This window comes from Aegilops tauschii, chromosome 2 (genome assembly GCF_002575655.3).
Source record: "Aegilops tauschii subsp. strangulata cultivar AL8/78 chromosome 2, Aet v6.0, whole genome shotgun sequence".
Taxonomy (NCBI): domain Eukaryota; kingdom Viridiplantae; phylum Streptophyta; class Magnoliopsida; order Poales; family Poaceae; genus Aegilops; species Aegilops tauschii.
Window position 1 is genome coordinate 191,680,015 of NC_053036.3, and position 17,453 is coordinate 191,697,467.

At 43.1% G+C, this 17,453-nt stretch overlaps 1 protein-coding gene across 1 annotated transcript; it reads right to left on the bottom strand.

Annotated features, from left to right (window-relative positions):
* Positions 1-8,979: 8,979 nt before the first annotated feature.
* On the bottom strand, positions 8,980-12,927 carry LOC109738366 (isopentenyl-diphosphate Delta-isomerase I). Its single transcript, XM_020297466.4, has 6 exons — positions 12,715-12,927; positions 11,123-11,178; positions 10,926-11,017; positions 9,853-9,955; positions 9,625-9,762; positions 8,980-9,456 (listed from the first exon to the last, which is right to left on the bottom strand). The coding sequence occupies exons 1-6, from the start codon at positions 12,777-12,779 to the stop codon at positions 9,203-9,205; spliced, it is 708 nt and encodes a 235-aa protein (XP_020153055.1). The 5' UTR covers positions 12,780-12,927; the 3' UTR covers positions 8,980-9,202.
* Between the last annotated feature and the right edge of the window lie 4,526 nt (positions 12,928-17,453).

Genomic DNA, 17,453 nt, shown 5'->3' on the forward strand with positions numbered 1-17,453 from the left:
TCCAAAGCACAGCGTATACTTCGCCATCTTCGCCCCTGGAAAACAAAGTCATTTCGCAAACACCGTAAGCTCCACAAGGCAGCAGCAGTAGTGATGTTCAAAGCTTCACAATGTTTTCTTCTCTTCCAAAAGGAAGAAATCAGAACAAACAAAAGAATCAGGTGCAATAATGTTAAAGCTTTCAGCCACCAGCTCCCACACTTGTCTAGCTACAATACACTCAAAAAAGAGATGTTGAATTGTCTCTGGTTCGTCACAAAAGACACAAGTCTTGTCCTCTACATGTCTGTGCTTGGCTAGATTATCTCTGGTCAAGCTCTTATTATAGTATATCAACCACAGAAAACATGGATGTTGGGAGGGATTTTAGTTTTTCCAAATATCATCTTTAATCTCAGCAAGTATCCCCCCAAAGTTGATTAATTTGTAAAAGGACTTGACAGAATATTTGCTGGAAGAATCCAGCATCCACACAGGTTGGTCTGGGGAGTTAGACAGAACAACCTGCTTAACTATATTGATGAGATCATCCAATCTAACCATAGCCCCCTCATCTACACATCTCCTAAATGTAAGTTGGAGTTCACCTCCCATCTAGACCTGTGCAAGAGTGGCCTCTTGCTGTTGACATATATCAAACAGGTCCCAAAATGTAATTTTTAGTGAACAGTCCCCAATCCATATATCATGCCAGAAGGCAATACTTTTGCCGTCCGCAGGGATCCACATGTAGAAGTTTTTAGCTGCTGCAAGTGCCCATGATAAGCTTTTCACGAAAGGGGAACCCAAGGTTGCCCTAGTACTGAAGAAATTGGGGCTGTTAATATTATATTTGTAGGCCAAAATCTTTTTCCAATCACTATTTCTATCATCATAAAATATTTTCCCCCAAGAAGCCAAAAGGGCCATGTTGAAATCTCTAAGGTTGGGAACCCCCATACCACCAAATTCTTTCTTTCTGGAAATCAGCCCCCAGTTAGCAAGGTGATATTTATGGTTTTCACCCACATTACCCCAGAAAAAGTGGGACATTTGAGATGTAATCATATCAATAGCCCATTTGGGAAATTTAACAACAGAAATTAAGTAGGCAGGAATACTAGCAATGCAAGTAGTAAGAAGGATCAATTTGCCCCTGTAAGAGAGAAATCTCCCTAGCCAGCCAACTATATTCTTAATAATTCTGTCTATAATGGGTTGAAGATCTTCCCTTCTAAGATTTTTAAAATGCAAAGGAACTCCTAGGTATTTAAAGGGGAAATCACCAAGCCGACAACAGAAAACTTGAGCAAAATCTTTAGACATTTGATCAGAGACATTAATAGTATGTAGATCACTCTTGTGAAAGTTAATCTTCAAACCAGAAAGTTTCTCAAAGCAAGTTAGAATCCATTTCAAATTTTTGGCACATTCTAAAGAATTGTCAAGGAAGAGAATAGTATCATCAGCATACTGCAGACTGACCCCCCCCCCCCCCCCCCCCAGGAATGGCATGGGGTAAGAGCCCACAAATCAGGCCTCTGTTGACAGCTTTATGAAGCATCTTAGAAAAGACATCAGCCACCAAGTTAAACAACAAGGGCGAATGAGGATCACCTTGCTTCAAGCCTTCCCCCCCCCCAGCGAAGTGGGGGCCATTGGTGTCATTAATTCTGACCTGAAAGGTCCCTTCGTGAATAGTAGACAGGACCCAACCTACCCATTTACTGCCAAAGCCTCTAGAAAGAAGCATTTCCTCCAAAAAATCCCAACTAACTCTATCATAGGCTTTCTCATAATCAAGCTTAAGAATCAGACCACTAGATCCAGACCTGTGATTTCATGAATAACCTCATGGGCCATAACCACACTTTCTAGAATAAATCTGCCTTTAATAAAGGAAGTCTGATTGGGAGAAATAAGCTTGACACAAAGAGGGGAAACCCTAGTGGTCATAGCCTTAGAAAAAATCTTGACAGCACAATTACTCAAACTGATAGGCCTAAAGTTCTTCATGTCTCTAGCCAGAGGCACTTTAGGTATGAGGTAATAATGGCATAGTTCAGTTTATACATATCTAAAGCACCATTCTCAAAATCTCTAACCATCCACATAAAATCCTTTTTGATCAGCTCCCAGAAGGTTTGGTAAAATAAAAAGGAAAGGCCATCAGGGCCAGGAGCACCACTAGCATAAGAGCTCATAATAGCTTGTTTAATTTCCTCTTCAGAAAAAGGTCTCTCTAGAAGTTCTCTCTCCTCATCACTAACCATCTCATCAATGGACCAAAAATCAGCATCCAAATGGATGTCGGGTTTAGGTTCAAAAGCAAACAGATCTTTATAAAAAGGAGGTAGCTACCTCAAGCATATCATTGGTAGAAGTAACTGCACCATTAGGGCCATTCAACTCAGTAAGATGATTCTTCCTATGCCTATGATTAGCAAGGGCCTGGAAGTAAGCATTGTTCCTATCTCCCTCTAGAATTTTCCTGTCCCTAGATCTCTGCCATAAGGCAGTTTCCTCTTTTTTCCAAATCTCATCAAGTTCCCTTAATATCCTTCATCCTATCAAAATCAACAACAGAGAGTTGCTGAGATTCAGATAGGACATCAAGGGCATCAAACTCCATAAGGAGTGCCTTCTTTTTTTTCAAAGTTGCTTCTCTGTTAATACTCCACCCTTTTGTTTTCTTCCTAAGAACCCTAATCTTAGCCATCCAGTTATCAGTTGAAGAGTTAGATGAGGACACATAATTCCAAGCTCCTGTGACCATTTGATGAAACCCTGGCTGAGAGAGCCACCATTTTTCAAATCTAAAAGGTTTAGGATTAGCTGGGGCTCTAGCTCCAGTGTCAAGAACTAAAGGTGTGTGATCACTCCCCACTCTAGGGAGTGCCGACAAAGTTGAGAAAGGGAAATGGGCATCCCAGTCCACAGAAGTGAACACTCTATCAAGAACAGCAAAAATAGGAGAAATCTGGTTGTTAGACCAGGTAAAAACTCTATTAGAGATAGAAATCACCATCAGGGCCCATCTGTTAATCCAGTTTTTGAAAAGAAATACAGTCTGTTGGTTAATCAGACCACTACTTTTTTTAGCTTCATTCCTAACCAAGTTAAAATCCCCACAAATCATGATAGGATAAGATGCATTTGTCAAAGTATCATGCAGTTCAGCAACAAAATCCATTTTAAACTCACGATATGCAGAACCATAGACCAACACCATCTGCCAAACAAAACCATCATTCTTATTTTAAATAGTGGCAACAATAGAGAATCTTTGGTTAATAAAACCAACAACCTCAAAGATGTTTTTCTTAAACCCCAAGAGGATCCCTCTAGCAGTATTATCAGCAGGCAAAAAGTGTCAAACAAAATTATCAAATCTATCAATAGCTTTGAGGAAACCCTCAGAAATGATTTCTCTCTTACTCTCTTGAAAACTAATAAAATCAGGATTAGTCTTAGCAATAGTATCACAAAGGCACTGAATTTTTTCAGGTTGTCCAAGACCCCTAATATTCCAAATAAGACCTATCATGGATTAAGCAATTTTAAAAGGATGAGATAAGCCACAAGGCTTGGCCTTAGTTAGGGCAGTGGGTGTTTTCCTAACAGCAACAGCAGTGCCCACTGGCTCAAAGGAAAGGTCACTCACATGTGTACTAACTACTTCATAGTTTTCAATATCTAGGTTATCAGGAAGAACTATTTCAAGATTATTGCTGGCAAAAACTAGGCATCTCTCTTTCTCTTCAGCTACCATCTCATCAATGGTATAATTCTTTTGAGTTCCATCCCCTCCAATTTTTAAGTTCATTTGTTCCATTTGATCAACAATAATGGATTTATCAATGGCAGAAAAAGATTTACCTTTAAATGTTTTTGGGATCTCCAGATTTTTCTCCCTCTTGTACGCAGCAGCTTTCTCCATGATGTTGACATTTCCATGTCCTCTGGTAGCAGGTTTCTGTGTTAGAACAGGTCCCCATTTAGATTTCTTCTCAGGAATAGTGCCATCTTTCTGGGCTTGATTGAGTGATTCCAGTAAGGATCTCTTCAAGGTATCACTTTGCAAAATATGGATGGCCTCAGGGGGGAGAACCCCCAGCTCCTCTTCTTTAGGTTCTTCATTTTCAGAGTCAGACAAGTCCACAGACCTAAGCAGGTCCTCACAATACTCCATACTACTAGATCTCTCCCCAGATATAATCATACTGTCATTCCTTCCAGAAGGAGCAGGGTTTTTTTGAACCAGACTCTCTCCAATCACTGTATCATCCTCTCTCTCATTTTCATCATCATTTTCGCATTGTTCCAGGAGATTGTCTTTGTGTTCAATCATAACCTCAAGTCCATCATAAGATGGGGCATCATGATCCACCTCAATCATTGCACAATTCATGATAAAATTTTCCTGATCAGAATCAGGGTATAGCTCCATAGGTGAAATCACCAAACTCTGAGCCACATGCTTGCTGGTAGACCCATGTTTGGCTGAAAAGTTGGCTTTATCTAGCTCATCAATAGCCAGACCACCATCTCCTGATCCATCAGATGTATGTTCTCCATGGGTCCCTCTGTCTTCTCCTACTTGATCTTCCTCAGCTCTTTCTTCTTCCTCATCACCATCCTCATCATCATTCACATCAATGACAGAGTCTACTCCACCCACCTGTTCAAAGCTCTCAATAGTAAAACCTAGCAGGAAGAGTTTCTTCTTCATCTCAATCAGTCTCTCAAAAGGTATCTTAGTGGGATCTCTATAGGCAATTTTTATCCTAACATTCTCAAAGAAAGTCCTGAACATGTCATTCCAATCTACATCTATAGGCACCCCAAAGAGTGAAGCAATTTGAGCAAATACTTTCCATGTGCACCATTTGGGAGGAATACCTTCAATCAGAACCTAGGTTTCAATCAACTCCCCAAAAGGGTCACAACCACCCTTAGATTCAGTCAAAGTGACATTCACATCCTGTGGGAGAGAAAACCCAGGCAGTTCAATGAGGTCCTCTACTTTCTTCCAAGGGGGAAATCTGACCAAGAAGGTCTTGCTGGATAGCCCTCTAATCTGCCATGGCCATTGCCTAGTCTTGCAAAAAGTTACAGTAAGAAGTTCCATCAGCTTAGTCCAGTCCACCTCTCCTTTTAAAATGTTCACCACAACGCAATTCTGGAAGTTTACCATTTTGACTCACACTAGTAGAAAACAGGGCTTTGGTCACAGGGCAGTATTCACATTAGTCCCGGTTCAGTCATGAACTGGGACTAATGTGAGCATTGGTCCCGGTTCGTGCGGCTAAGGCATTAGTCCCGGTTCACCTGGGCCCTTTAGTCCCGGTTGGTGCCACGAACCGGGACTAAAGGGTGCGATGCCCATTAGTACCGGTTGGTGCCACCAACCGGTACTAATGGGCTTTGAGGCATTAGTACCGGTTCATGGCACGAACCGGTACTAAAGGTCCCATTTTCAAACTCTACCACCCCCCCCGGTGGACCGCCTTTTCAGTTTTAGAAAAAACAAAAGAAAATGATGGAAATGTCAATAAAATAAAATAAAATAAGTTTCCCATGTGATATGTGGTCTAGTTGTTGGGAAAATTTACAAATATGAATTTCAACTTTATTTGCAAAATCTCTCTGGAATTTGTAAAATGGGCATAACTTTTGCATACGAATTCGAATTAAAAAAATTTATATGAAAAATCATCTACTCGAATAGTTACATCCGAATTTAACGGGGGGAACCCCGTTAAACATTTTCAAAATCCTCAAAAACCTAAAAGAAAAAAAGTTATGGGGCTTTTAAGATCTAGAGTGGAAAAAAACCGAAAAATTTTCAAACTTACTAGTGGCGCACCATTTGCTAGGTGCGCCACTAGTAACAGAAAAAATATAGTTTCAATTTTTTTTTGGAAAAAATGTGGTCAAATCTGGTCAAACTAATTATTATAGAATATTAGTGCTACTAAATAATTATTTCAGTTTTTTTAATTGTGGTCAAATGTGGTCAAACTGTGGTCAAACTAATTATTCAAGAAATATTAGTGTTACCAAATAATTATTGTTTTTTAAAACTATAGTTTCAAACTCAAACAGTGAAATGTGTCACTTCATGCTCAAGCTAAATCCTGAGGGTTAATAGGATTGACAACTTACTAATGTCAGGAAAACAACAAGTGCAGACTTGGAAACGAGGGAGAACAGAACCCGGAAGTTAAGCGTGCTCAGGCTGGAGTAGTGAGAGGATGGGTGAGGGAGAACAGAACCCGGAAGTTAAGCGTGCTCAGGCTGGAGTAGTGAGAGGATGGGTGACTGTCCGGGAAGTTAGATGATTTGGAATGATGAGGGGTGATTAGAGATTAGAGGATAAATTGAGGAGTGATGAGGGGTGGTGATTAGAGATTAGAGGTTAAAATAATTCAGAAATTTGAAAATAAAAAAATTCAAAAAAAATTTCAAAAAAAAATTTCAAAAAAAAATCATAAAATTTCTTTTAGTCCCGGTTCGGCCTTTAGTCTCGGTTCATGTAAGAACCGGGACTAAAGGGGAGAGGCATTAGTAACGACCCTTTAGTCCCGGTTCAAAACCGGGACTAAAGGGCCTTACCAACCGGGCCAAAAGCCCCTTTTTCTACTAGTGTCATTAGCTACAGGAACATCAACATGGTAGAAACCAAGCCCTCGAGCTTCGCTGCCAAAGAAAGCAGTGGTAGGTTGCACCTTTGACCACGCGGCACAATTGTTGACGTTGTGATTTTGCTGGCAAATAAAGCATGCCTTCGGCTTCACGCAATTTCCAACATAATGACCAGGCCCCCCACAGTTGAAACAGATCATGTCTTTATACCTAGGATCAAGGACTTGTTCCACTTCAACTTCGCCAGATTGAAATGACTGTACCTGGGTCGAGCCCATGGTCGAGGCCGTGGATCTGGTTGGTTTGGGCGCAGGGGCTTGCTCCTTCGCAGGCGGAGCAGATGGCTGCTTACGCCCAGCGAACGAGCTGGTCTTCTGCCCCGCCACCTTGGATTGACCAGCAGCAAGATTGCCGCTCCCTCCTGCACGGCGATCGGCCATTTCTGATCCACGCTTCACTACTTCCGTAAAGGAAAGCGAGCCGGGACCAAGCCCCTCCCGCGAGACTTTGATGTTTTTTGGTGGTGGATCGAATGGGCGAATTGAGGCAGGGAAGCGATCAGCAGCCGTGAAAGAATTGCTCTCAACTAGGTCTTTCCGGATGCAACAGAGAAATCCGGATTTTGGGTTGGTCTGAGGCTGCGGGTAGTTAGTTTTATGATTGCGGCGGCGCGGGGGGGGGGGGGGGGGGAGGAGGAATAAGCCAGAGCTGGCCAAAATGCTCCTCCACACTTTCTAGGGTTTCCACTTTACGTAAACGACTTGCTCTACCCGCTTTCTCACCCAGGACACATATTTTGAAGGTGGGACCAGTCAACGCTGGGTTTGAAGGGGAGGAACGGCAAAATGTCGTCGTTCCCAAATTGGCACTCATGCCTGGGTCTAGAACGAGCCCCTCGCCGGAACCCAACTCCGACGAGGTCTCACCGGCTGTAGAAACAGCACCATGTTCCTTAGCACACACAGATTTGTGAGGGAGAACCCTCGAATCCACTACCGTTTCCTCACCCCGAATATGAACAATAGAATCAAGTTGGTTTGCAATCCGTCTCCGGCGCAATCGAAAATCCCGCAACCGAGCTTTCAATGATAAATCTGCATGAATGTAGTGCATACCTATCTCACCAGGCCAAGGCGGGGGTTCGATGGGTCGTCGCTGAGCTCGAATCAGTCAGGGCAGTCGATCTACTGACGGCATTGGGGCCAAACGATCCCCGGCGGAAGGAACTCCGGCGGGATGTTGGCAATGCCCTCCCACGAAGGCGGTCGGATGTTGAGCCCGAATGGGTTCGCCGTCCTGAAGTTCTCCCACCGCGCAGCTTGACGCGGATCCGTCGACTCGGCCTCCTGGATCGCCCAGAAGTGGAGCTCCAGATCCTCGCAGCCGTCGTCTCCGATGAAGCGCGCGCGCTGGACAAAGTTCGCGTGGCGGAGGATGTGCAGGTGGATCTCCCCCCACTCGTCCCGGTCGGGGAAGCGTTCCAGCACCACCCGACTCATCTCGTTGCGAGCCTCCGGCGAGTTCGGGTCGATCTCGGGCAGCGGCACCGCTGCAGGAGGTGGGAGCGCCCGCAGTTCCGCTACCCGCGACACCGGTGCAAGCCGGCGAACCCGAACGCCGCGGCGACACGCTCTAGCCATGCGAGATCTCCGATGGGGATTTGGGGCGAGGAGAGCTCGATAAGGTGCGGGGGTGGGTGGGAGGTCGGGGATTAACTCGCTTTAATGGCGCCTCGTTCGCTTCGCCCGAGGGGGAGGGGAGGGGAGGGAGAGGAAGCCATCAATCTTCAATCTTCCGCTTCTGTAAGACTGAAATAAACTTCAGGGGAAAAGGGGATAATTACTCTTCAATCTTGTCCAGGTTATGATCACCTGGTAAAATTGATTATGGATAAAGGGAGAAAGGTTAATGAAGAATGTGGTTAAAAGCATGTTAGTTTAGCACTCTGGAAATGTGATGAAACTATACAGTGTTGGTCGTATTGCACAATTTTTCTTTATCTTCAGTACAACATAGCAGAAAAGGTGCCCCCTGTACATATTTTCTGCCACGTTACATGGATCATAGAAAAGCATCCTATGTTCATCTGTTGTGCATCTAACTGAAGGCCATTTTGTTTGTTTTCGTGGTTGAAAGGAATTTCTTCATTTTTGTTACTTGCACTTCCCTGCACCCTATTGTATTTCCTTGATTTGCATGTGTTATACAGTGAGCATTACAGCACAATCATTTACAAGTGCAAGGCGGGTTGCGAATACGCACAGGTGGAGATCAGAATTCTCATGGTCGTCTTACCAACGGAGCAAAGCTTAAATGCCACAGACATCTCCCGTTGGCACAACAAAAGCCTAGTGGGAAAATCAAAGCATGTGAATTATGCCACCATTATCATTTTATCATCATCGTCGTTATGGTACAGGTGAATATGTGAGGTAATAACCAATACAAAGTGGCCATCATCAGGCCAGGTAACAACTGTTCTTTTATTATCCAGATGAGATGCGACGGTTTATCTAGCTGCCTGTGGATAAGTTCTTTTTCAGCACACAACAACAACTATCAAGAGATGGCGTCCTCACTTGAGCTTGTGGATGGTTTCCATGTCCACGGCCTCCGCGAGCGTGCCTTTCTCCAAGTGCTCCCACCAGCCCATGAGAAAGTTGTCCACCACCAGCCTGAACCAAGGGGACAGCTTCACGCCGCCCTCGCCGGCGTCCGCCTGCTGGATGAGCTCCCGCAGCTGCTCCCGGCTCACGTACTTCACGTCGGCCACTTCGTCCGGGTTCGGGACCAGCTTCACCTCGCGCACGATGAACAGCAGGTAGTCCACTGAGGACACGAGAAAACACACAAGTTAGCAACTCTTGCATTTCGGGCTACAGCGACAATGTTTCAGATCACGAATCACTGTTAGAATGTACTCCCTCTGACATAAATGTAAGAACAGAGGGAGTAGCAGATACGCAAGTGATGCACGACACCCCGATGACGACTTACGCTCATGTTCGCCCCATTTCCCATCAGATGGTGCCTTGTAAAGCATCCGACCGAGAGGGGTGAACTGGTCAACGGGCACATCTTCAGCTGGGATGCCCAGCTCATCGAGGAGCTTCCTCTGAGCAGCATTTCTGACACCTAGAGAATGACAAGTTGCTAATCGTAAGTGAAACCCAATAAGAAATGGAAGCAACATTGACTATATATCCTATTAACCAGGGCACATACCAAGAAAGTTTTCCTGAATAAGCTCAGATTCACGGTACAGAGGATGGCTGCAGCAGGTGTTGGTCCATACTAAAGGAAACGTAACCTTCGTCGCAGATCTTTGCTGCAAGAATACAAACATAATACGACAATGAATAAATGCATAATGGAAAGCAAGTTCAACCAAAAGACCGATCACAAAAGATATTTCACAAACTGACCGAAAAATAGATAGAAAATAAGATGAGGTAAAGGGAGGATGCTAAACAGATTTTGATCCATGCTTAATAGGTCCTACCAATTTCAGCTGGGCCAAGGAAATAGTTATATCATGGTAAGCAACAAGAGTAGGTTAAGTTAAGGCTAGGCAGAGATGGATACATGTTTCAGTCTCTTCACGCTATTAATGTGAAGCAATATAAGTCTGATATTTGATTATCAGACAAGTCAGGCTGACAAAATTGTAGCAGCTACTGATCATGTATGAAGGTGGAGCAGAAAAATTAATCATGTTCTCTTTTCTTTCCAACTTTACAGTACTTTTGCCACTTAAAAATCAGACATCAAGAGCTCTGTTCGTTTGGAAGCTTCTACCCAAGACACTTAAGGCGTACCATGGTAGGTTGCATCTTAAATCAAGGACCAGACAGTTAACTGGCACCACTCAGTATTTCTACTGAGCAGGTAGCAATTCTGTTTATGACTATAATATTATAAATAATTATATATAATCTACAGGCTACAGAGAGTTAGAGAAACTAATGCAATTTCAGATCTAAACATCGTACTCATACCAAGAAAGAAATAACATCCAAATGTTTCATAACGGTGTCCCTAAGTGACCTAAGTCACCATCCACTGAAACAACGTTAGCTAGTTCTATGATACTCGAGGCAAGAACCTACTTTCAGCTGGAGACATTCTGTTACTATCTGTCAGAGCTACTTGTTACTTCAGAAAAATAAGTGTTCACCTATGATATGAGGTAGAATAGTATAGAACCCAATCACTGAAAGCCTACAACCTTTGACAGATGGAATACAACATGACAAAAAGGAAAAACAGTAAGTTTCAAATGAAAGACTTCTCCAAACCTGAAGTAGCAGCTCATGTTTTGAGTTGAAAAGGAATACGCTGAATGCCCTGTGGAGCAGGTTCTCAGATTCAATCTTCTCCATCAGATGGCCTACACACCATACAATGACAAGTCATATTTTGCCAATTGATCTTAATCAACATTAACAACACAGAATTTAACAATATATCCAAATGATAATAGACATGAACTTACAGGTATATTTTGATTCATGGCCGACAACGTTGTCCTGTTCATCTACCAAAATGCATCTGTGAAATGATAAGCCAAGCACAGCAAACAAAATGTTAGTGAATACCTATCTCCAGATGGCATAGATTTTGCGGAAGTCATGTTTACAGTTAAGCAATTCATATAATTAAAGGATTACATAAAAACCAATGGTAAGCAACTAGACCAGAGGCTTATTTTGCTTACATGGCATAAGTGCAGTCAATCTTGCTGCGTTGCAGACAAGATCTGGACAAATTTGTTATATCTCTTTCGGGGTTTTTTTAAATGATTAAGTTGCTACTTGCTAGTAATACAAAAGGCACCATTACAAATTACTGAATGCAATATATATTTGTGTCACGGTGAGTACTTGAAGGAAAAGGCTCTTTTTTAGAACCACAGGCGTTACTTTTATCTTCTGACTGAACACCAGCATAAATATTGCACTATGTTAAAACGACTGCAGGCCTTGTGCTAAATTCACCCAAATGTTTCCCTCAAAACAAAATAATTCCACCCAAATGCTTATAAAAATAAAAAGAAACTTGCAACTTGCAAATTCGGTCCTTCATATAATTATCAGTTTCATATAATGCAATATGAAAATGGGAATGTGAGCTTCTTATTGAAAAAACAGAGCGAGGCTTTTATAAGCATGCGTATACCTACACCTGTTAACTCTTTGGATATTTATGGTGCACAAAAAAACCCGATTTTTTTTTCTGAACATGTGGTACTAAATTGATGTTCACATCTGAAATTTCATGGCCATATGCTGTGCCGTTTGGGAGAAACAAAAAATAGCAAGTTCGAGAAATTATATATTCACATATATATTTCGTACCAATTACATTTATATGTCCCACATAAGATTGGTTTTCATTCCAAATATTGGTGTGTAACATTGTATACTCTAGTCACGATTTTTTGAGATTTTTTTGCTACAATTGTAATACCACAAAATCATTCCCAAAGTTAATGGTGTGCTTATACCCCAGCTTAGCTGAAATTTTCCATAAAAAGGGGAATTGTACAGTACCACATCCACAACGTCACTAATTCACAAGGAAATTTATCTTCGATCCACGCTCGCCTATTCACCACCCCTGATTGGTGGTAGTATACTAGCTGTTTCTTCCTGGTACGTTGCTATGCTGTACATGTACTTTGTAGCCAAATCGCAGGGCTGCACTACAGTGCCCTCGTCGCATGGCAATGGCATGTCCGGATTTTCCGGGGCAGCGGTCTCCCGCACCGTATATACAGGACGAGATCGATATCCCCGAACACTCAAGTCAACCGCGGATGCAAAGCCATCACTGCAAGACGAGTACGTGGACCCAGTATCCAGAATTCAAATCCCGCACCCTCCCGTCCTGATCCCCGACGAGATCCAACGGAGCAGCCAAACATATACGAGACCGAAAGCTCAAAACCCAGACGTGAAACCCGGCCGACAAATCCAGATGCGCGCATCTCGGCACAACTCCGACGAGATATTCGAACTTAAAAAACAACGAGAGTCGGAGGAGAGAGAGAGAAAGGCAGGACAGGGACAGGATGCGGGCGCTCACTCGTCGTCGAACATGAGGCGCCTCTGGACCTCGTCCATCCCGGCGTCGTCGCCCGTGCCGGCCATGTCTCGCGGCGGAGGAGTCCGGGCGGGCGGGCGGCGACCTGAGAGCTCTGCGGCCGTGCGCAGTGCGTATGCGCTGCGCAGGGGTGGGGGCGAGGACAGGTGAGGACTGAGGCGGGGGGCTGATAAATAACGGGGAGGGGGGCCGGCGGCGCGCCGTTGTGGGCCCGGTGTGTCAGCGAATATATCCACGCGAGCAAGCGGGGATTCCCTGCGGTCCGGAAGCGTACACTGCTGCGAGGGGGGCGTTTCCATATCCGCTCGGTCGCTGAGCGATGGGCCCCGGGCTGCGTTTCCTATGTATGGGTCTGTTCTTTGACTGCTCTGCCGGTCACAAGCGGAAAAAATTTATATGAAACCAGGTCTCACGGTTAGCAGGTGAGACCCGCCCGGATGAATGACAAGTGACATTCACAAATCTCAAAGTATCTAATCTCTCCCTCCTGATTTCAAGTGAGGGATGGATGGATGCTTTGTAATTTGTAAATGCTACGTGTCATTCATTAGGACGGGTCTCACGTGAGACCTGGTCTCATAGAATTCTTTTCTGTCACAGGAGTGGTGTCGAGTTGGACTTGGATCGGATCGGTTTAAATCGAAAGACATGCCATACGAGGGACCATACCAAATACTCTGTATAAGTTCAAAGGCAACTTTATAAAATGACATTATTTTATGGTAATCATACTTGCGTGCATGTTCAGGGCAAAGCCTTGCCACGCGACGGGCTTCAGATGTGAGATGGCCCTTGAGGCCATGTGATGGGTGCATGCGATGTAAGCATGGCCAATGGGCCACCGGCAGCTGATGTTGCGGGGTATGGCATCTCTTATTTTAAGGTGTATATACATATGACCATCGATTTCAGTTGAGTTTGTATGGCTAATCCCTTCGTCCAACCGGACGTGATGTATTTGAGCCCGAGCTCAAATGAGCTCGGGTGAAGAGTAACCCTGAAAACAATTTAAAAATAATTCAAAAATTTCTGATTTTTTTGGGTGCAAACATTGACAAAAGTTCTCAATACTCACAAAATAACATTCGTGAAAGTCGCAGCAAAAAAAATTGATGCTCCAAAAATGTTATTTCCAAAAACATTTTGGAGTACTGATTTTTTTTTTGCCACGACTTGTACGAATGTCATTTTAGGATGAAATTTTGCAAGCACTAAGAATTTTTGTCGATGTTTTCACCCAAAAAAATTCAGAATTTTTTGAAATGTTTTTCATTTTTTCCGGTTTTACTGTTCATCCCGAGCTCAAATGAGCTCGGGGAGTAGAACATGACTTTCGCGTCCAATCTCTCTATATACATTCCCTTTTTTTTTCTTTCGTTTGATTTTTCCCACCATTTTTGTTTTTTTTTCTCCCACCGGTTTTCCTTAAATCGATTCACATTTTATCAACTTACCAAAATAAACTAATATTTTCTTTGGTAAGTCAATAAATTCGTACCAAATAAGTGCTTAGCAGTAATATGATAGGTAAATCATGATGATTGCATACAAAGATCTGCTAAGATTTTAGCACACCAACGTAATAATAGACGTGCAGTCACATACTAATATATTAGAATGATTATACTCTATTGCGACGCACAAACAATTATCTAGTATAAGATGAAACATGGTGTGGACGGATGTCTTCTCTTTTTTGTAGGCTTCAAGGGTAAAATTCATGTTTTTTAAGTTGCCATTTTTTCTTGTTTGCTAGGAATTGAAGGGCGGAAAAATGGCCATCTAACATCTTGGTTGGACCGTGCGGCAGGCATGGTGAGCAATCTTCAAATCATTCAAATTAAAAAAAACATCTTTGATGGTAGACAGACTATTCTTCACACACAAATTGCATCTCCTTCATTTCAACGAAAAAAAGATTATCCCTAACTTTGTGTTGGCATATCAATTTGTAGCGTACAACCACACATACATGCGATTATTCCATAACAAACATATACGAGTCAGAAATCAAAACCCACACACAACTAAGGCCGCAATTTGTGATCACTCATGAGAGTGATTTTTTCCAACGATGGTTGAGTGTCAGTCTTTCGCTAGTCTTTCTCTCACGAGTCACCTCTTGTGCTTGTCCATTTACTCCACTTCACTTGCCTCATATGAGTTGTCGGGTAGTGCCGCCTCCGCGGCACATCATCCCTGCTCGTAGCGTCACGTTACCTGCACTAGCACCCCCACCCCCCGCGCGCGCCCTCACCTCTCTGTCATCACACTAACTCCAACATTTTGTGATGAACAACTCTCCTTCATTCCCATGTCTATTTTGAACCACTGGTCTTTGAATATGTAGGCCTAGGTTTTTGTTTGCAAGGAAATATCTTTATGTCATGAGTCATCTCTCGTGGTTGTCCCTTTCCTCCACCTAACTTGCCTCACATGAGTTGTTGGGTAGTGCCGCCTTAGGCGCACATCATCCCCACTCGTACTGTTCACGTTACCACAACCAACCCCCCCCCCCCCCCCCCCCGCAGCCCTCATCTCTTCGTCATCACGCGAACTTCAACATTTTGTGATGAACAACCCTCCGTCATTCTCATGTCTGTTTTGAACCCCTGGTCTTTGAATATGTAGGCCTAGGTTTTTGTTTGCAACGAAATATAGGGCATAAATACAAAAGTACAAGATCATTGTAGACAAATAGAGTATTTTTATAAACAAGCCGCATATCTTTCCATATTATTCCCGTCATTAATTGTCATTACTCACATGTCTTGGTGTAGTGACATATTATGTGTCACTGCATGGACCATGGCTAGTCTCTAACAAGGACACACTCTGGTGATCAAATCCTAGGTGCGAATATCAAAGTATGCCATAGGTGATGCAACTTCTAGTGACTCGCACGATGTAATTCTAGCTGTGGAGGTAGAGGCTCTTTATTATAGTGTAGCATCATTTCTTAGCTCTTTATGTCATGTACCATTTCTCACATATGTCCCTCTGCCACCTCCCTCTTCTACACAAGTTACCTCGTGTCGCTTTAATGCCCCTTCACCCTAGCCCATCTCATCTGTCATCACTACTGAAGTGTTGTCACCTCATGTCTTTAGCAAGTATGAACTTATCTCCAACACCATTCATCGATTTGTATCCTCTTCCTACCTCCACTCTAAATCCAACATTCAGGCGAAATACACTATCCCCTCTCACCCACCCACTCTAAACCTTAACCTTAGAATATCTAGCATTAGGTTCTATACTCATGCACATCTCATTGTAGATAATGATTTTCGTATAGTGGGATGAACATGCGTTGGTATCCTACTATAATAAAAACGTTGAAAATTTTCATTTGCAGAATTGAGGTTGTATTACCCATTAAAATGACCTAGATGTCTCCTAAAGGTGAATGAATAGGCATTTTAAAGCAAGTATGAATTTAGCTTAATCCCGATGTGGAGTTTATAATAGTGGGGCCCTTTTCATGCATAAATTGTAAGTGCGTTAGGCTCAACTATGCAGACCAACAACCTATGCCCAAATAATATTTTAAAATAAAGAAAACATGCAAGAAATTTGAACTCTCCACAAGATATATCGATAGTAGCAAATACAAATTGCATGATGTAAATATGACATAGACAAAACATAGTGTCCCTAGTATGCCTCTACTTGACTAGCACGTTAATCAAAGATGGTTATGTTTCCTGACCATAGACATGTGTTGTCATTTGATGAACGTGATCACATCATTAGAGAATGATGTGATGGACAAGACCCATTCGTTAGCTTAGCATAATGATAGTTTAGTTTTATTGCTATTGCTTTCATCATGACTTATACATGTTCCTCTGACTATGAGATTATGCAACTCCCGAATACCGGAGGAACACCTTGTGTGCTATCAAACGTCACAACGTAATTGGGTGATTATAAAGATGTTCTACAGATGTCTCCGAAGGTGTTTGTTGGGTTGGCATAGATCGATATTAGAATTTGTCACTCTGTGTATCGGAGAGGTATCTCTGGGCCCTCTCGGTAATGCACATCACTATAAGCCTTGCAAGCAATGTGACTAACGAGTTAGTCACAGGATGATGCATTACGGAACGAGTAAAGAGACTTGCTGGTAACGAGATTGAACTAGGTATGATGATACCGATGTCGGGCAAGTAACATACCAATGACAAAGGGAACAACATATGTTGTTACGCGGTTTGACCGATAAAGATCTTCGTAGAATATGTAGGAGCCAATATGAGCATCCAGGTTCCGCTATTGGTTATTGACTGGAGATGTGTCTCGGTCATGTCTACATAGTTCTTGAACCCGTAGGGTCCGCACGCTTAACGTTCGATGATGATTTGTATTATGAGTTATGTGATTTGATGACCGAAGTTTGTTCGGAGTCCCAGATGAGATCACGGGCATGACGAGGAGTCTCGAAATGGTCGAGAGGTAAATATTTATATATAGGACGATGGTATTTGGACACCGGAAGTGTTCCGGGTGATACCGGGTCACCGGAAGGGGTTCCGAGCAACCCCCGGCAATGATATGGGCTTAATGGGCCAAGTAAGGGAACACACCAGCCCACAAGGGGCTGGTGTGCCCCCTATAGGGCCAGCCATGTGGGGAGAAATGGAAAGGAGAGTAGGAAAAGGAAAGTATGAAGTAGGACTCCTACTTCCTTCCCATCCCCCCTCCTTCCTTTCCCCCTT

Bases quoted from the DNA above. Each gene is read 5' to 3' on its own strand.
- LOC109738366 (XM_020297466.4), bottom strand. From the start codon at position 12,779: ATGGCCGGCACGGGCGACGACGCCGGGATGGACGAGGTCCAGAGGCGC. The intron at 11,179-12,714 runs GTGAGCGCCCGC...ATCATTTCACAG, and splicing joins CGCCTCATGTTCGACGACGA to ATGCATTTTGGTAGATGAAC. The intron at 9,457-9,624 runs GTAAGTCGTCAT...TCGTGTCCTCAG, and splicing joins GAAATGGGGCGAACATGAGC to TGGACTACCTGCTGTTCATC.